Source organism: Palaemon carinicauda, chromosome 1 (genome assembly GCF_036898095.1).
Source record: "Palaemon carinicauda isolate YSFRI2023 chromosome 1, ASM3689809v2, whole genome shotgun sequence".
NCBI lineage: Eukaryota > Metazoa > Arthropoda > Malacostraca > Decapoda > Palaemonidae > Palaemon > Palaemon carinicauda.
Window position 1 is genome coordinate 23,933,831 of NC_090725.1, and position 12,307 is coordinate 23,946,137.

The 12,307-nt window shown below is 46.7% G+C and overlaps 1 protein-coding gene across 2 annotated transcripts in view; it reads left to right on the forward strand.

Annotated features, from left to right (window-relative positions):
* The window catches only part of LOC137647279 (zinc finger protein 181-like), a 106,590-nt gene that overhangs the window by 93,641 nt on the left and 642 nt on the right, over positions 1–12,307 (forward strand). For both annotated transcript variants that reach the window (XM_068380682.1, XM_068380679.1), the window contains exon 2: positions 10,193–12,307. This exon is cut by the window's right edge and continues 642 nt beyond it. In XM_068380682.1, coding sequence (XP_068236783.1) covers positions 10,309–12,027 — 1,719 coding nt within the window. In that variant the 5' untranslated portion in view covers positions 10,193–10,308 and the 3' untranslated portion in view covers positions 12,028–12,307. The remainder of the gene's footprint in view (positions 1–10,192) is intronic.

Sequence of the window (12,307 nt, forward strand, 5' to 3'; positions counted from 1 at the left end):
AGGAGCAGGGACCCCTTATTTCTTGTGTATTTACATACAACGAATTTTGGGGTCCCCGGGCAAGCCAAAGCCAGTATGGCAGGGGACTTACCACCTTTCCTAAGGGTTGAGTCACCCCATGTAAATAGCGTGGTTTGTATTTCAGTTACGGAACAAATGACAAATTCGTAGATAATTTGTATTTTTCCTAACTATACAAACCTTAGCTATTTACGCATATGTGCCCGCCAGCCCTGTCCCCCAGGATAAGTCCTACCTCTAAGCAAAGTGAAGCATTCACTGGTGTGTGTGAAGGGGGTTTGGGGGGGGGGTAGCTAGCTGCCCCTCCCTACCCCCCGCTAACTAGCGGCGTGGTAGTAAACCCTCGTTAAAACTTTTATGGCTCGTCATTCAGCTACGCCGAAGTTATTACCCCATGTAAATAGCTAAGGTTTGTATAGTTAGGAAAAATACAAATTAATCTACAAATTTGTCATGTAATAAAAAACTTATAAACATATGCTCATTAGTATTTAAATCTGTAAGACAAAAGAAAATATTCACATTAACAAATTCTCCTTTGAATGAAATTAGACAACAAACTACTGGAATGGTCACTTCTATTTCATAATTCTTGTCTATGTTGGCGATTTGTCTGGTCCCCCAGGAGTAAAAAAATCCTTTTCTGAGGTGACAATTTTAATGGTTGCCCAGTTATAATTTTTAGATGTGCACTGGTCTAGCATTAAAAAAATTTGTCCACTCTGTTTTGACTGAAGTTGAGGATTGTGGCGACTCATTACGTCAATTACAGACCTTTTACTCTCAGGCATCCCTCTAACAGACATTTTACTCTCTGAGATACCTTAGATCTTGGAGGTCCTATTAAGTGCTACTTGTTCCGTAACCAAAATACAAACCACGCTATTTACATAGGGGTATTACTTTCGGCGTAGCTGAAATGGCGAGCCATTAGATTTTTAACGAGGGTTAACTACCCCCTCGCTAGTTAGCGAGGGGGTAGGGGAGGGGTGGGGTAGCTAGCTACCCCTCCCCCCTCACACACCGGTGATGGGCAGACGTGTCTGCTCTCACCCTCGCTTGGCAGCCATTAATGTTTTGTCTTTACTTAATTACTTAATTTTTCTTATACTTAATATATATATAAACATTCTCTTTGTTTATGTATATATTTGGGTATAGAAATATAGTAAGTTTTTTTTTCAGGTTTGTGCTGTGTGTGTGTAATGTACAACAACGTCACCGCATGGTACCAGGCCACCGCAGTTTCACGTCATGGGGCGCGGCCTCTCCCTTGGTCCTTTGGTCGCTCCTTCGGCTTCCGATAATTGGGCCGCCATGGGGAATCGTCAATATGGACTTTCTTCATTCTTCTGTTTTCTCCGCTGTTCCTCCTTCCTTACGGGGAACTTGGACTCTCAGCGAAGGGAACTTGGGAGTTTAGATTGACTACGGTCTCTCTACTCGAGGTCGTTCCCCCTTTTACTACTACTACGTACTATTACGGAAGCTTCTTTCCCGTGCGGGTTGTGTTGCTATTCCGTTTATTTGTCTCAATTATTTTTTTAATGAAATCTAATTGTATTTGTTATCTTTTCAGCTTTCTGTGGAGAACACTTCCCTTCGGGGTTCAGTGGTTCTTACTATTTGTGAACATTCTTAGATGAATTACATAATTATAATTCTGCTATAATTCTGTTTTTGTTACAGTTCTCCGCCCTCCCCCTTCTCCCGTGAATGTCAGTGGGGGAGGAGGGCGCATACTTAATTTGTAATTCTTATGTTTTCTATTCCCTCGGTGTTTCTCTTCGGAGTTCCTCCCGCGGGAATTTTTGTTAACTAATTATTTATTTTTTCCCTGTTAACGATCCAGTTTTTCTTCGTTTGCCTTGTGCCAACGAAGCAGAGCTGCCCTGTTTGTGCCTGGGGAGTCTGCTGTTGCTGCCGTCTCTCTAGGACATCGTCATGGGCGTGTTCCCTTCTCTTAGAAGTTCTCCCGTGACAACTGTCAGCTCTTTAGTTCATCTTAGAATGCTAAGGAGGTTCGCCTCCAGGGGTGGGTAACTTCCCTTCCTAGGTTTGAGTTTTTCCCGTGCAGAGGGGGAACTTCTCATACCTTAATAATTCCTGGATGGGTTTTCCTGGTCCTCGGGCGGTTATGCTCTTGGTGCTGAGCAACACCTCTTGTAACCATGCTCAAGGGGCTGAGTGGTTGCAAGGCTGGACCATGGAATTTCATGCGACTGCTCTTGGGGCTGAGCGGTCGCACCTGCAGCTATGCTCAAAGGGGCTGAGCATCTGCAGGATCAATCTTGTGACCTCTCTCGTTCGCGAGGGAGGCCACTCATAAGGACTCCTCTTTGGAGGATTGCTCCTTATAGGTCAGCTTGCTGATCCAACGGCCCTAAGGGGCGCCATCAACAGTGTCTTCTTGTCTCTTCTACGAAGTGTTCTCCACTCTTGTTCGCGAGAGAGGCCACTCATAGAGACTCCTCTTCGGAGGATTGTTCCTGTTTAGACCAGCTGGCTGTTCGGGACCTCTCCACAGTTCGCCATCTCCTAGACCTGCTGACCTGCCGTCTCCGTTCCTGGCTGCTGACGCTGTGGGCGCCCTCGCACCCCGTTATCCAACGGGCACCGGTCCCTTCAGGACAAAAGGGGCTTTCTCACACTGTGAGTAAGTCCCTTAAGCGCCAGGTATCCTCTGCATGCCAACGTTTTCCTGCGCGCAAGCGCTCGCCTACTGTTCCTGCTGTTCCTGAGACTTCCATCCAGAGGAATCCTGTTCCAGTCCTGAGTTAGCGCACAGGCACTCACCAGAACTCCCAGTGTTGATCATCCCAGTTCCTGATCGTCCTGTCAGCTGTCCCTTAATCCTAGCGCCAACGATCTTCGTACGCGCGCTAGCGCCAGCGATCTTCATACGCGCGCTAGCGCTGACGATGTTCTTACGCGCGCAAGCGCCGACGGTCTTCTTACGCGCGCAAGCGCCGACGATCTTCTTTTGCGAGCGAGCGCTGACAACCCTCTTACGCGCGCAAGCGCCGACGATCTTCGAGTGCTGTTGATGTTCTTACGAGCGCAAGTGCTGACGATCTTCTTGGCGGACGATCTTCTTTGGCGCGCTAGCGCTGACGATCTTCCTACGCACGTAAGCTCCGACGATCGTCCGCGAGCAGGCTCCGATGGTTCCCCGTGCCAACGATCTTCTTACGCGCGCAAGCGCCGACGATCTTCTTACGCGCGCAAGCGCCGACGATCTTCTTATGCGCGCAAGCGCCGACGATCTTCTTACGCGCGCAAGCGCCGACGATCTTCTTACGCGCGCAAACGCCGACGATCTTCAAGCGCTGACGATCTTCTTGCGCGCAGAAGCACCGACGATCTTTAAGCGCTGTCGATCTTCTTTCGCGCACAAGCGCCGACGATCTTCAAGCGCCCACAACCTCGTATGCGCGCGCGCCGACATTTTCACGGGATCTTCATTCTGTTCTTGCAGGTCAATCTGATTCCTGTTCACCCTATGAAGTCTCGCCCGCGCGAGAGTGTTTTCAACGGTCTCTCGCGCGCAACTTCTGGGTTTTTCCCATCGCGCGAGCGCCAGCTCGCTCCCTCTACCAAGGTGAGACCTCCCACCGCACCAATGGGAGAAACCCCACCTCGAACAGGAGAATCGTCCCGTGTTAGGGAGAGAAGAGCCCTCAGACTTCTTTGTTGGAGTTACGTATCCCTCCTAGGAGGGAATGGAAGGACTCTAAGAGTTCCCCCAAGTAGAGCCTTTGGGAAGAGGAGTTTTTGCTGCCAGTTCACCAGGAGGAGAGCAGCATGTTTCAGAGCACGCCTTCTGGCAAGTCCTGACTCTGATGAGGCATCTCAACAAGTTCAAGGACTCGGAGACCGCTCCTCGTGAAGGCAAGGATACGGTCCTGGACCAAGTCTATGGCACTCAGAAACCCTTTAAGGCCAGTGCGGCTCTGCCTTGGTCCCAAGGGGTGAAGAGTGCCAGAGATAAGGTTGAGCTTTCCGAGCTCGCCTCCTCCAGCCGTTTTTCTGTGGGTAGCAAGCTCCTCCCACCTCCTCGTGTGCAACAGAGGAGGTACTTTGAGATCATGGAGGAGCCTTGTTTAGCTCTCCCGCTCCACCTCTCCGTGGAAGAGCTTACCAGGGGAGTCTCTCTTGAGAGACTCTCTAGCCGGCAGGTGACATTCTCGGCAACAGAGATCCTGAGTCAGGAGAAGGTCGCACAGTGTGCCATACAGGCCACTTCGTGGCTGGATGTCTGGCTAGGGTCTCTGGGCATCCTGCTGCGACCCGAGGATCTGTCCAAGGAGAGCACCAGGAAAGCCCTGAAGACCTTCCTCCTCTCGGGCACACGTTTCATCGAGTTTCTGGCCCTCCAAGTTTCGAACTTGTGGGCAAACTCGATCTTGAAACGACGTGATGCGGTGGCCGAGAGGTTCCACTCGAAGGTCCCAGCCGTGGATGCCTGCAGGCTCAGACACTCTTCCATCCTAGGAAAGAGTCTGTTTGAGTCCAAGGATGTGGAACAGGCAGCTGAGAGGTGGAGGAAATCAAACCTCGATTCTCTTCTCCAAAGGGCTCTTACATCTAAGCCCTACAAACCTCCAGCACCTCAACAACCTCGCCAATCCAAGACGACGAAACCGGCAGCGGCAGCAAAGACAAAGGTGTCCAAGCAATAGCCCTTTCCTGTCAAAGACAAGAAGGGCGGAAAGTCCTCCAGGGGAGGCAAGAATCCTAGAGGGAGCGACCGAGGCCGCAAGCGCTAGGATCGGCAATCCCCCTGCATGTCCACCAGTGGGGGGATGCCTGCAAAGTTGTGCATTCAGGTGGCAGCAACTCGGATCCGATTCCTGGACGATCTCCGTGATCAGTCAGGAATATCGCGTCCCGTTCATAACATCTCTTCCTCCCCTGATAGCGAATCCAGTGTCGTTGGGCTCCTATGCCATGGGATCGGTAAAGGGGCTAGCCCTTCGGGCAGAAGTCTAAACCATGCTCAGGAAGGATGCTCTCCAGGAGGTCGTGGACGGCTCCCCAGGCTTCTTCAGTCGACTCTTTCTCATAAAGAAAGCGTCTGGAGGCTGGAGACCCGTCGTCGACCTCTCAGCTCTGAACAAGTTTGTCAAACAAACTCCGTTCAGCATGGAGACAGCAGACACGGTCAGACTTGCATTGAGACCGCAAGACTTCATGTGTACACTGGATCTGAAGGACGCGTACTTCCAGATCCCAATCCATCCGTCTTCCAGGAAGTACTTAAGATTCAGCCTAGACAACAAGATCTACCAGTTCAAGGTGCTGTGTTTCGGTCTCCCCACAGCACCCCAGGTATTCACCAAAGTGTTCAGCCTAATATCTTCGTGGGCACACAGGATCGGCATCCGTCTCCTCCGCTATCTGGACGACTGGCTGATCCTGGCAGACTCGGAGTCGACCCTTCTTCGACACCGAGACAAGCTTCTGGGACTTTGCCAAGATCTAGGGATCATGGTAAATCTCGAGAAGTCTTCTCTGCTTCCATCTCAACGACTGGTATATCTAGGCATGATATTGGACACCAATCTCCACAAAGCCTTTCCATCAGACGACAGGATAGCAAGGCTGAGGAGGGTCGCAGATCCTTTCCTCAGACAAGGAGAGCGTCCAGCCCAATCGTGGTTATATCTCCTATGGCACCTTTCCTCCTTGGCTACGGCCGCCTCAGGATGAGATCCCTGCAATGGCGGCTCAAGTCCCGATGGAATCAAGGCCACGATTCCCCGGACATTCTGGTCCCTATGGGTCCTGCGGAACGGACGGACCTTCAGTGGTGGGTGACGGACAGAAACCTTTGAAAGGGAGTGGATCTTCTCGTCCTCCCCCCCGGATTTGATGCTGTTTTCGGACGCTTCAAAGAAGGGTGGGGGGCCCACGTTCTGAACCACAGGATCTCAGGCCTATGTTCAGAATCAGAAAAATGCCTCCACATAAATCTGCTAGAAGTGAAGGCCGTATATCTGGCACTTCAACAATTCTAACAGATCCTGGCGGGTCACTCCGTGGTGGTCATGAGCGACAACACCATGGTAGTGGCTTACATCAACAAGCTGGGAGGTACCTTTTCACAACAGCTATCCCATCTTGCAGTAGAGATACTGAGATGGACCGAAGTTCACTCGATTCCACTATCGGCTCGGTTCATTCCGGGCAAGAGGAATGTGCTTGCTGACAGTCTGAGCAGAGCATCGCAGATACTGAGTACCGAGTGGTCTTTGGATCCTCTAGTAGCCAACAAAGTCTTGATTTTGTGGGGTTCCCCGATGGTGGACCTGTTCGCGACAGCCTTGAACTTCAAGCTTCCGCTGTACTGTTCCCCAGTCCCAGACCCCAAGGCACTCTGGCAAGATGCCTTCCAACAACGGTGGGACAACATCGGCGTTTGCGCCTTCCCACTGTTCTATCTGATGAGAAGGGTGCTCAACAAGACCAGACTATCGGTCAACCTGTCAATGACCTTAATAGCTCCGCTATGGCATCATGCAGAGTGGTTCCCGGACCTTCTGCAGCTCCTGACGGAACTCCCGAGAGAACTTCCTCCACGACACGAGCTACTCAAGCAACCACACTGCAACATCTTCCACAAAACCGTAGCATCGCTTCGGCTTCACGCCTGGAGACTATCCAGCATCTCCTCACAGAGAGAGGCTTTTCGCAACAAGTTGCGGAAAGGATGTCTCGACACCTGCAAAAGTCATCTACAGGGGTCTACCAGGCAAAGTGGAGAGTCTTCTGTGGTTGGTGTCGTGGAAGGGGTATCTCTCCTCTCGATGCCACTATTCCAGCAATAGCGGAGTTTCTTGTATATTTGCGGGAAGAAATGCGCCTTTCGGTCTCGGCGGTGAAAGGCTATCGCTCAGCCTTAAGTCTTGCCTTCAGGCTGAAAGGAATGGACATTTCCTCCTCGCTGGAACTTTCTCTACTCATACGAAGCTACGAGCTTACCTGCCCTCAGTCGGAAGTCAGACCTCCTCCATGGAACGTGGTTCGTGTCCTCAGGTCTCTTAAGAGACCTCCGTTCGAACCATTACGCCAGGCTTCTGATCGTCACCTGACTTGGAAGACGATGTTCCTGCTCGCTCTGTCCTCAGCCAAGCGAGTTAGTGAACTTCATGGTCTCTCGTACGACGTCGCCCATTCACGGGGATGGGGGGAGGTAACGTCCGGGTTCGTCCCTGAGTTTGTTGCTAAGACTCAGAATCCTGGAGTTCCGGACCCACAGTTCGATTCCTTCAGGATTTCGAGTCTCCGTTCTGTAACAGATGACCCAGACCATCCCCTACTGTGCCCATGTGCCCAGCAAGGAGTCTGAGGCTCTATCTTAAGAGAACAGCTGCAGTTCGTCCTCGAGTGCAAGCCCTGTTTGTGAGCACAGGAAGGACGAAGAGGAGGGTCACGAAGAACACCATCTCAGCTTGGATTCGCAGGGTCATCCACCATTCCCTGAATCCAGACCCTCCGTCACGTCGCCCTAGAGCACACGATGTCAGAGGCATCGCTACGTCCCTGACATCCAAGAGAAACTTCTCAGTGACACAGGTTCTACAGGCTGGGGTGTGGAAGCATCAAACGACCTTCACAGCCCACTACCTGCAGGACGTGACCCACAGGAGGCTCGATACGTTCTCTATCGGCCCTGTGGTGGCTACACAACAGCTGGTCTAATCTCAGGCTCCTTAATGGACAAGTAGCAGAAGGTTGATGGCATTGTTACCCGGTTTTAGTCTGCATGAATGAAAAAGTATGCCTGGCCCTTACTCTTTTCTTCATCCTCCCCTCTTGGGGAAAGCAGCATCCTGGGTTCTCTGCATAGCTGACCTCAAACCACTGCAGGTAAACCATGCTTCCTTGTGTTCCTAGTATTAAATAATACTGTTGCGTCCCCCATACCCTGACGAGGTGGTATTGGGAACGTCCTAGCCTAGAATTCCATCTAAAGGACTTCAGGTCGACTTCCTAGGACGAGTCACACTTCATTCCTTCACACACAAGCTTATGTAGGCCGCACGTTCCTTGCGGAGCAAGGAACTTGCGAGGTGCAGGGACTTCTTATCTCGAGTGCTACACACTCTGATTCTGAGTCCCCGGGCAAAGCCAAAGCCAGTAAGGCTGGGACTTATCACCCTACCTAAGAGTTAAGTCACCCTATGTAAATAGCGTGGTATGTATTTCGGCTATGGAACAAATGACAAATTCGGAGATAATTTGTATTTTTCCCAACCATACAAACCTTAGCTATTTACACATACTTGCCCGCCAGCCCTGTCCCCCGTGAAATCCTACCTCTAAGCGAAGTGAATCAGTTCACCGGTGTGTGAGGGTGGAGGGGTAGCTACCTACCCCTCCCCTACCCCCTCGCTAACTAGCGCGGGGGTAGTTAACCCTCGTTAAAAATCTAATGGCTCGCCATTTCAGCTACGCCGAAAGTAATACCCCTATGTAAATAGCTAAGGTTTGTATAGTTAGGAAAAATACAAATTATCTCCGAATTTGTCATATTGCAAGATTCAGTATCCCTCAATGAGTGTTGCAACCCTCTTTAGCCCTAGTTGAACATAAAGAAAGCTAACAGCTGTTGTTCTCTTTAGCTTTGTGAGTCATCCAACAATGGAGGTACCATCTCGAGGAAGAATTAATGATTGTAGCCCTGTCACTATCTGGACAGATCACTCATCATTGTACTTTGAACTCAAGACACTGCTCGATAGTTTTAGGTGCCTTTCAAGCATACTATGCTCTTTTTAGAAGCAACTCCTCCATCCTCCTTACAAGTCTTGATGTCTGATCTGATGCTTTTGAAGTCATTTCTCATGGGTGTTCCATGACCTAGTACTGACCTTCCCCCAAGTCAGTACTGGCCAGGTACCTAATAGCTTCTACATGTGTGTGTCTAGCTGTTAGTAGGTTTTTTTTAGCCGCCTCCCATTTTGCCCCTACCTGACCAGAAAGAAGGACATGTTTGGGGAAGAAAAGATTCTCCCAGTTTGGTTCTAGGGGAGTTCTAACCACCTAGGTAATGGTTTGTGTATGTTTAGGAACAAATCGTAAATTTTAAAGTAATTTTTATACTGTATTCCATTACTATACAAACGTTAGCCCTTTAAGGTACAAGTCATAGTGTTTAGTTCACTTGCAACCCCACAGATAGACCAGGCCATTAGCTCTCACACATTTTGAGGGCCAGTGAGGTGTAAGGGTGTCTATTAAGCTTGTGAAAGTATAGTGTCACACCCCATGTTAGGAAATCAGTCTGTTGGTTTAGGACTTCCACCCACTTAAGGGTGAGTCTCCTAAGTAAAGTGCAAAAGGGTTTGTGTATAGTGCCAGAACAAATGATAAATTTGGAAATAATTTGTATTATTCTAAACTACAGTATACAATTGAACTCTACACATACTTGTCCCACCATCACCTTCCCGAGAAGTCCTGCCTACAATAATATTACCAGTGCGTGTGTGAGGGGGGTGGCCTGTCTCTCTCGCTCTCTCTCCCTCCCCTGCTAACTAACAGTTGGGTAGTTACACCTCGCTAAAACTCTTATGACTAGTTTCAGCTGTCGCCAAATTATATCTCCTAGGTGAAGAGCTCAAGGTTTGTATAGTTAGGAAAAATACAAATTATTTCTAAATTTTCCTTATTTCTAAGTGTGTTTGACTGTCCCTTCATTTTTCTTTTTTATAGCCCCCAAACTAACATGCTGGGTAGAGGTTTCAAACGTCTCGTGTTCCCCAGTCTTTGATTACCAGATTTCACTTGACACTAAATGACAAATATGTAAATTCCTTACTGGAAATGTTAGAACTTTCTACATTCCAGGCTATCCAATTATGGTTTACCATCAGTGAAGCTGTAATGTATTAGATGCGATATAGTGCTATGGTTTATAATATGAAATAACAGTTCCTTTTATGTTTTTCCTATAAGAGTATACCTTTAGCTCAAAGGTTTTGTAATTGTCTTTCATTACTAAATTTATACTGAGTTATGTATGTACAGTACAATAGTGGATTTTTTATGTTTAACTAATACTCTTGAGAAGATATACTTATTTAGGATTTTCATTCCTATGATGAATAGTTTTTTTTTATGTTAATCATTTTTGTCATCTATGTCACAGTCTCTTTTTTTATAGGTTTGGATTCCGTTGTGAGAGGGGCTAATACCTTGCGTATTCTTTCTGTGAACACATGACAGTATTGATGGTTGAGGAGAACTAGTCTGACGTTGAATGGATCGCTAACAGATGAAATGCTTGCCATGACTGCCACTGTTAAGCAGGAAAGTTCAGCTATGGAATCCCTTTGGAATTCCACTGAGCAACACACTAAAAATGTCATGCCACTTCTTGTGTTACATGAACTAGCAGCGCATGACAATCGAGTAACCGATTCAGAGTCAGATGTGAAATATGACGATGTCACTGTGGAGAGTGATGTGAGTGATCATGACTTTGATGACCATTTTGAAGAAACAGAGGTCACTGATGAAGATGAAAAAGACCCTTTGTTTGTTCACGACGAAGAGAGCTTTGACAATACGTTCTCTACGTTGGATGACGATGGTGGGAAATCGTCTTATGATACACAGGAGAAAAATGCAAATAGTTTGTATGATGAGTGTCCTATACTTACTAAGAAGCCTCACAGTAGAAAGAAAACGTCAAAGAGAAAAAGTAGTAGTAATTTTTGTGATCAGAATATCAAAAGATCAAGGTTAAAAAATAATTGTGAACAAAGCGAGAAAGATGCTGATTTTGAGCCAGTTAGAAAATCAAAGAGAAAGGTTAAAAAGAATGTGATATTTTTTGATTCATTTGTTACATATACAAGTGAAATGTTTGAGTCTGATAATGGGTCACTAGTCAAAGAAAAGTCACTCGTGTGTAATGATTCAATAAATAAAATGACAACAAAAAGCAAAACTGGAACTATGAGTGAAAAAAAGCATAAAATAGTGAAAACTAAGTTGGGACAGAATTTTAGGAGGGAAAAGGGAAATAGTAATAATGAAGCGAATGCAAAAAGCAAGACTACTGCAAAGAAACAAAGGCAAAAATCTAAGTTAAAAAGAAATTCCAATACAAATAAGAAACTGCGAAACAATAATTATGCAGCTTCTGTATCGCATGGAAAGAATGTTCTTGGAAAAAGAAGAAAAGGCATAAAAACTGTAGGGTCTTCCCCCCTTGAACAAACAGGGAAAAACACTACAATACCATACATTAATGGTGGAAATGAAACTAAACCAGAAATTCCCCTAATGCAGTTACCTGAGAGCTTTGGGACAATAAAAGAGGAGGCAGATTGGGAGCCCAAGCCCACAGGACCAAGCGTTACGTATAAAGGCCAACGAAAGTATCGATTAAAAACTTATTTTTGTGAGTATTGTCCTGAATCCTTTTCAACATCTTATTATCTAAAGTTACACATCATGCACCATACAAATGAAAAGCCCTATAGGTGTGATATTTGTAATAAAGCATTCAGGATGCGATGGCGTGTCAAAGTGCATCGTGTAATACATGATAAGGTTAAGCCCTTTTCATGTAAACTTTGTGGTCATAGAACCTGTCGAAAAGACAATCTAACCTCTCACTTGAAACGTTTGCATAAAGTTCCGGTCGTAGACATAGATAAATATACTGGAGATTGTCCGACCAAACAGGAAAAGGAAGAAAAGGAAAAATTTTGCTGTAACATTTGTGATAGCAAATATTCTCGCAGAGATAATCTGTCTAACCATGTTAGGAATAAACACAATATGTCACTTGACGATGATGATGCAAGTTTACTTGATAACCATCCCAGGAAGATATCAAGCCGTCAAAGGCCATATTCCTGTACTATGTGTCCTCGATTTTTCACAAAAAAGGAAAATGGGTTGGCTCACATGAAACTTTGTCATCATATGGTACCACCTGAAGTCGACTCATATCTTTTGTATGACCAAGGATCCGAAAAAGATTAATTTTACAGAGGAAACACTAACTCCTATACAGTTATATATGCATACATACAAACGGTCCCCAACTTACAAACATTTCACTTAAAAACATTCTAAGATATGAACACAAATCCAAATGAAATTAACAAAGATAAAATATAGAAATAGTGTAATAAAAATAGTATATGTATTATCATGTGATACAGTAAGCAAATTAACATTTGTAATAACTCGATATCTATTGCATATGAAACCATACTGTGTGTTGACTTTTGTTGCTTTAATTCATAGGCATGGGATTCAG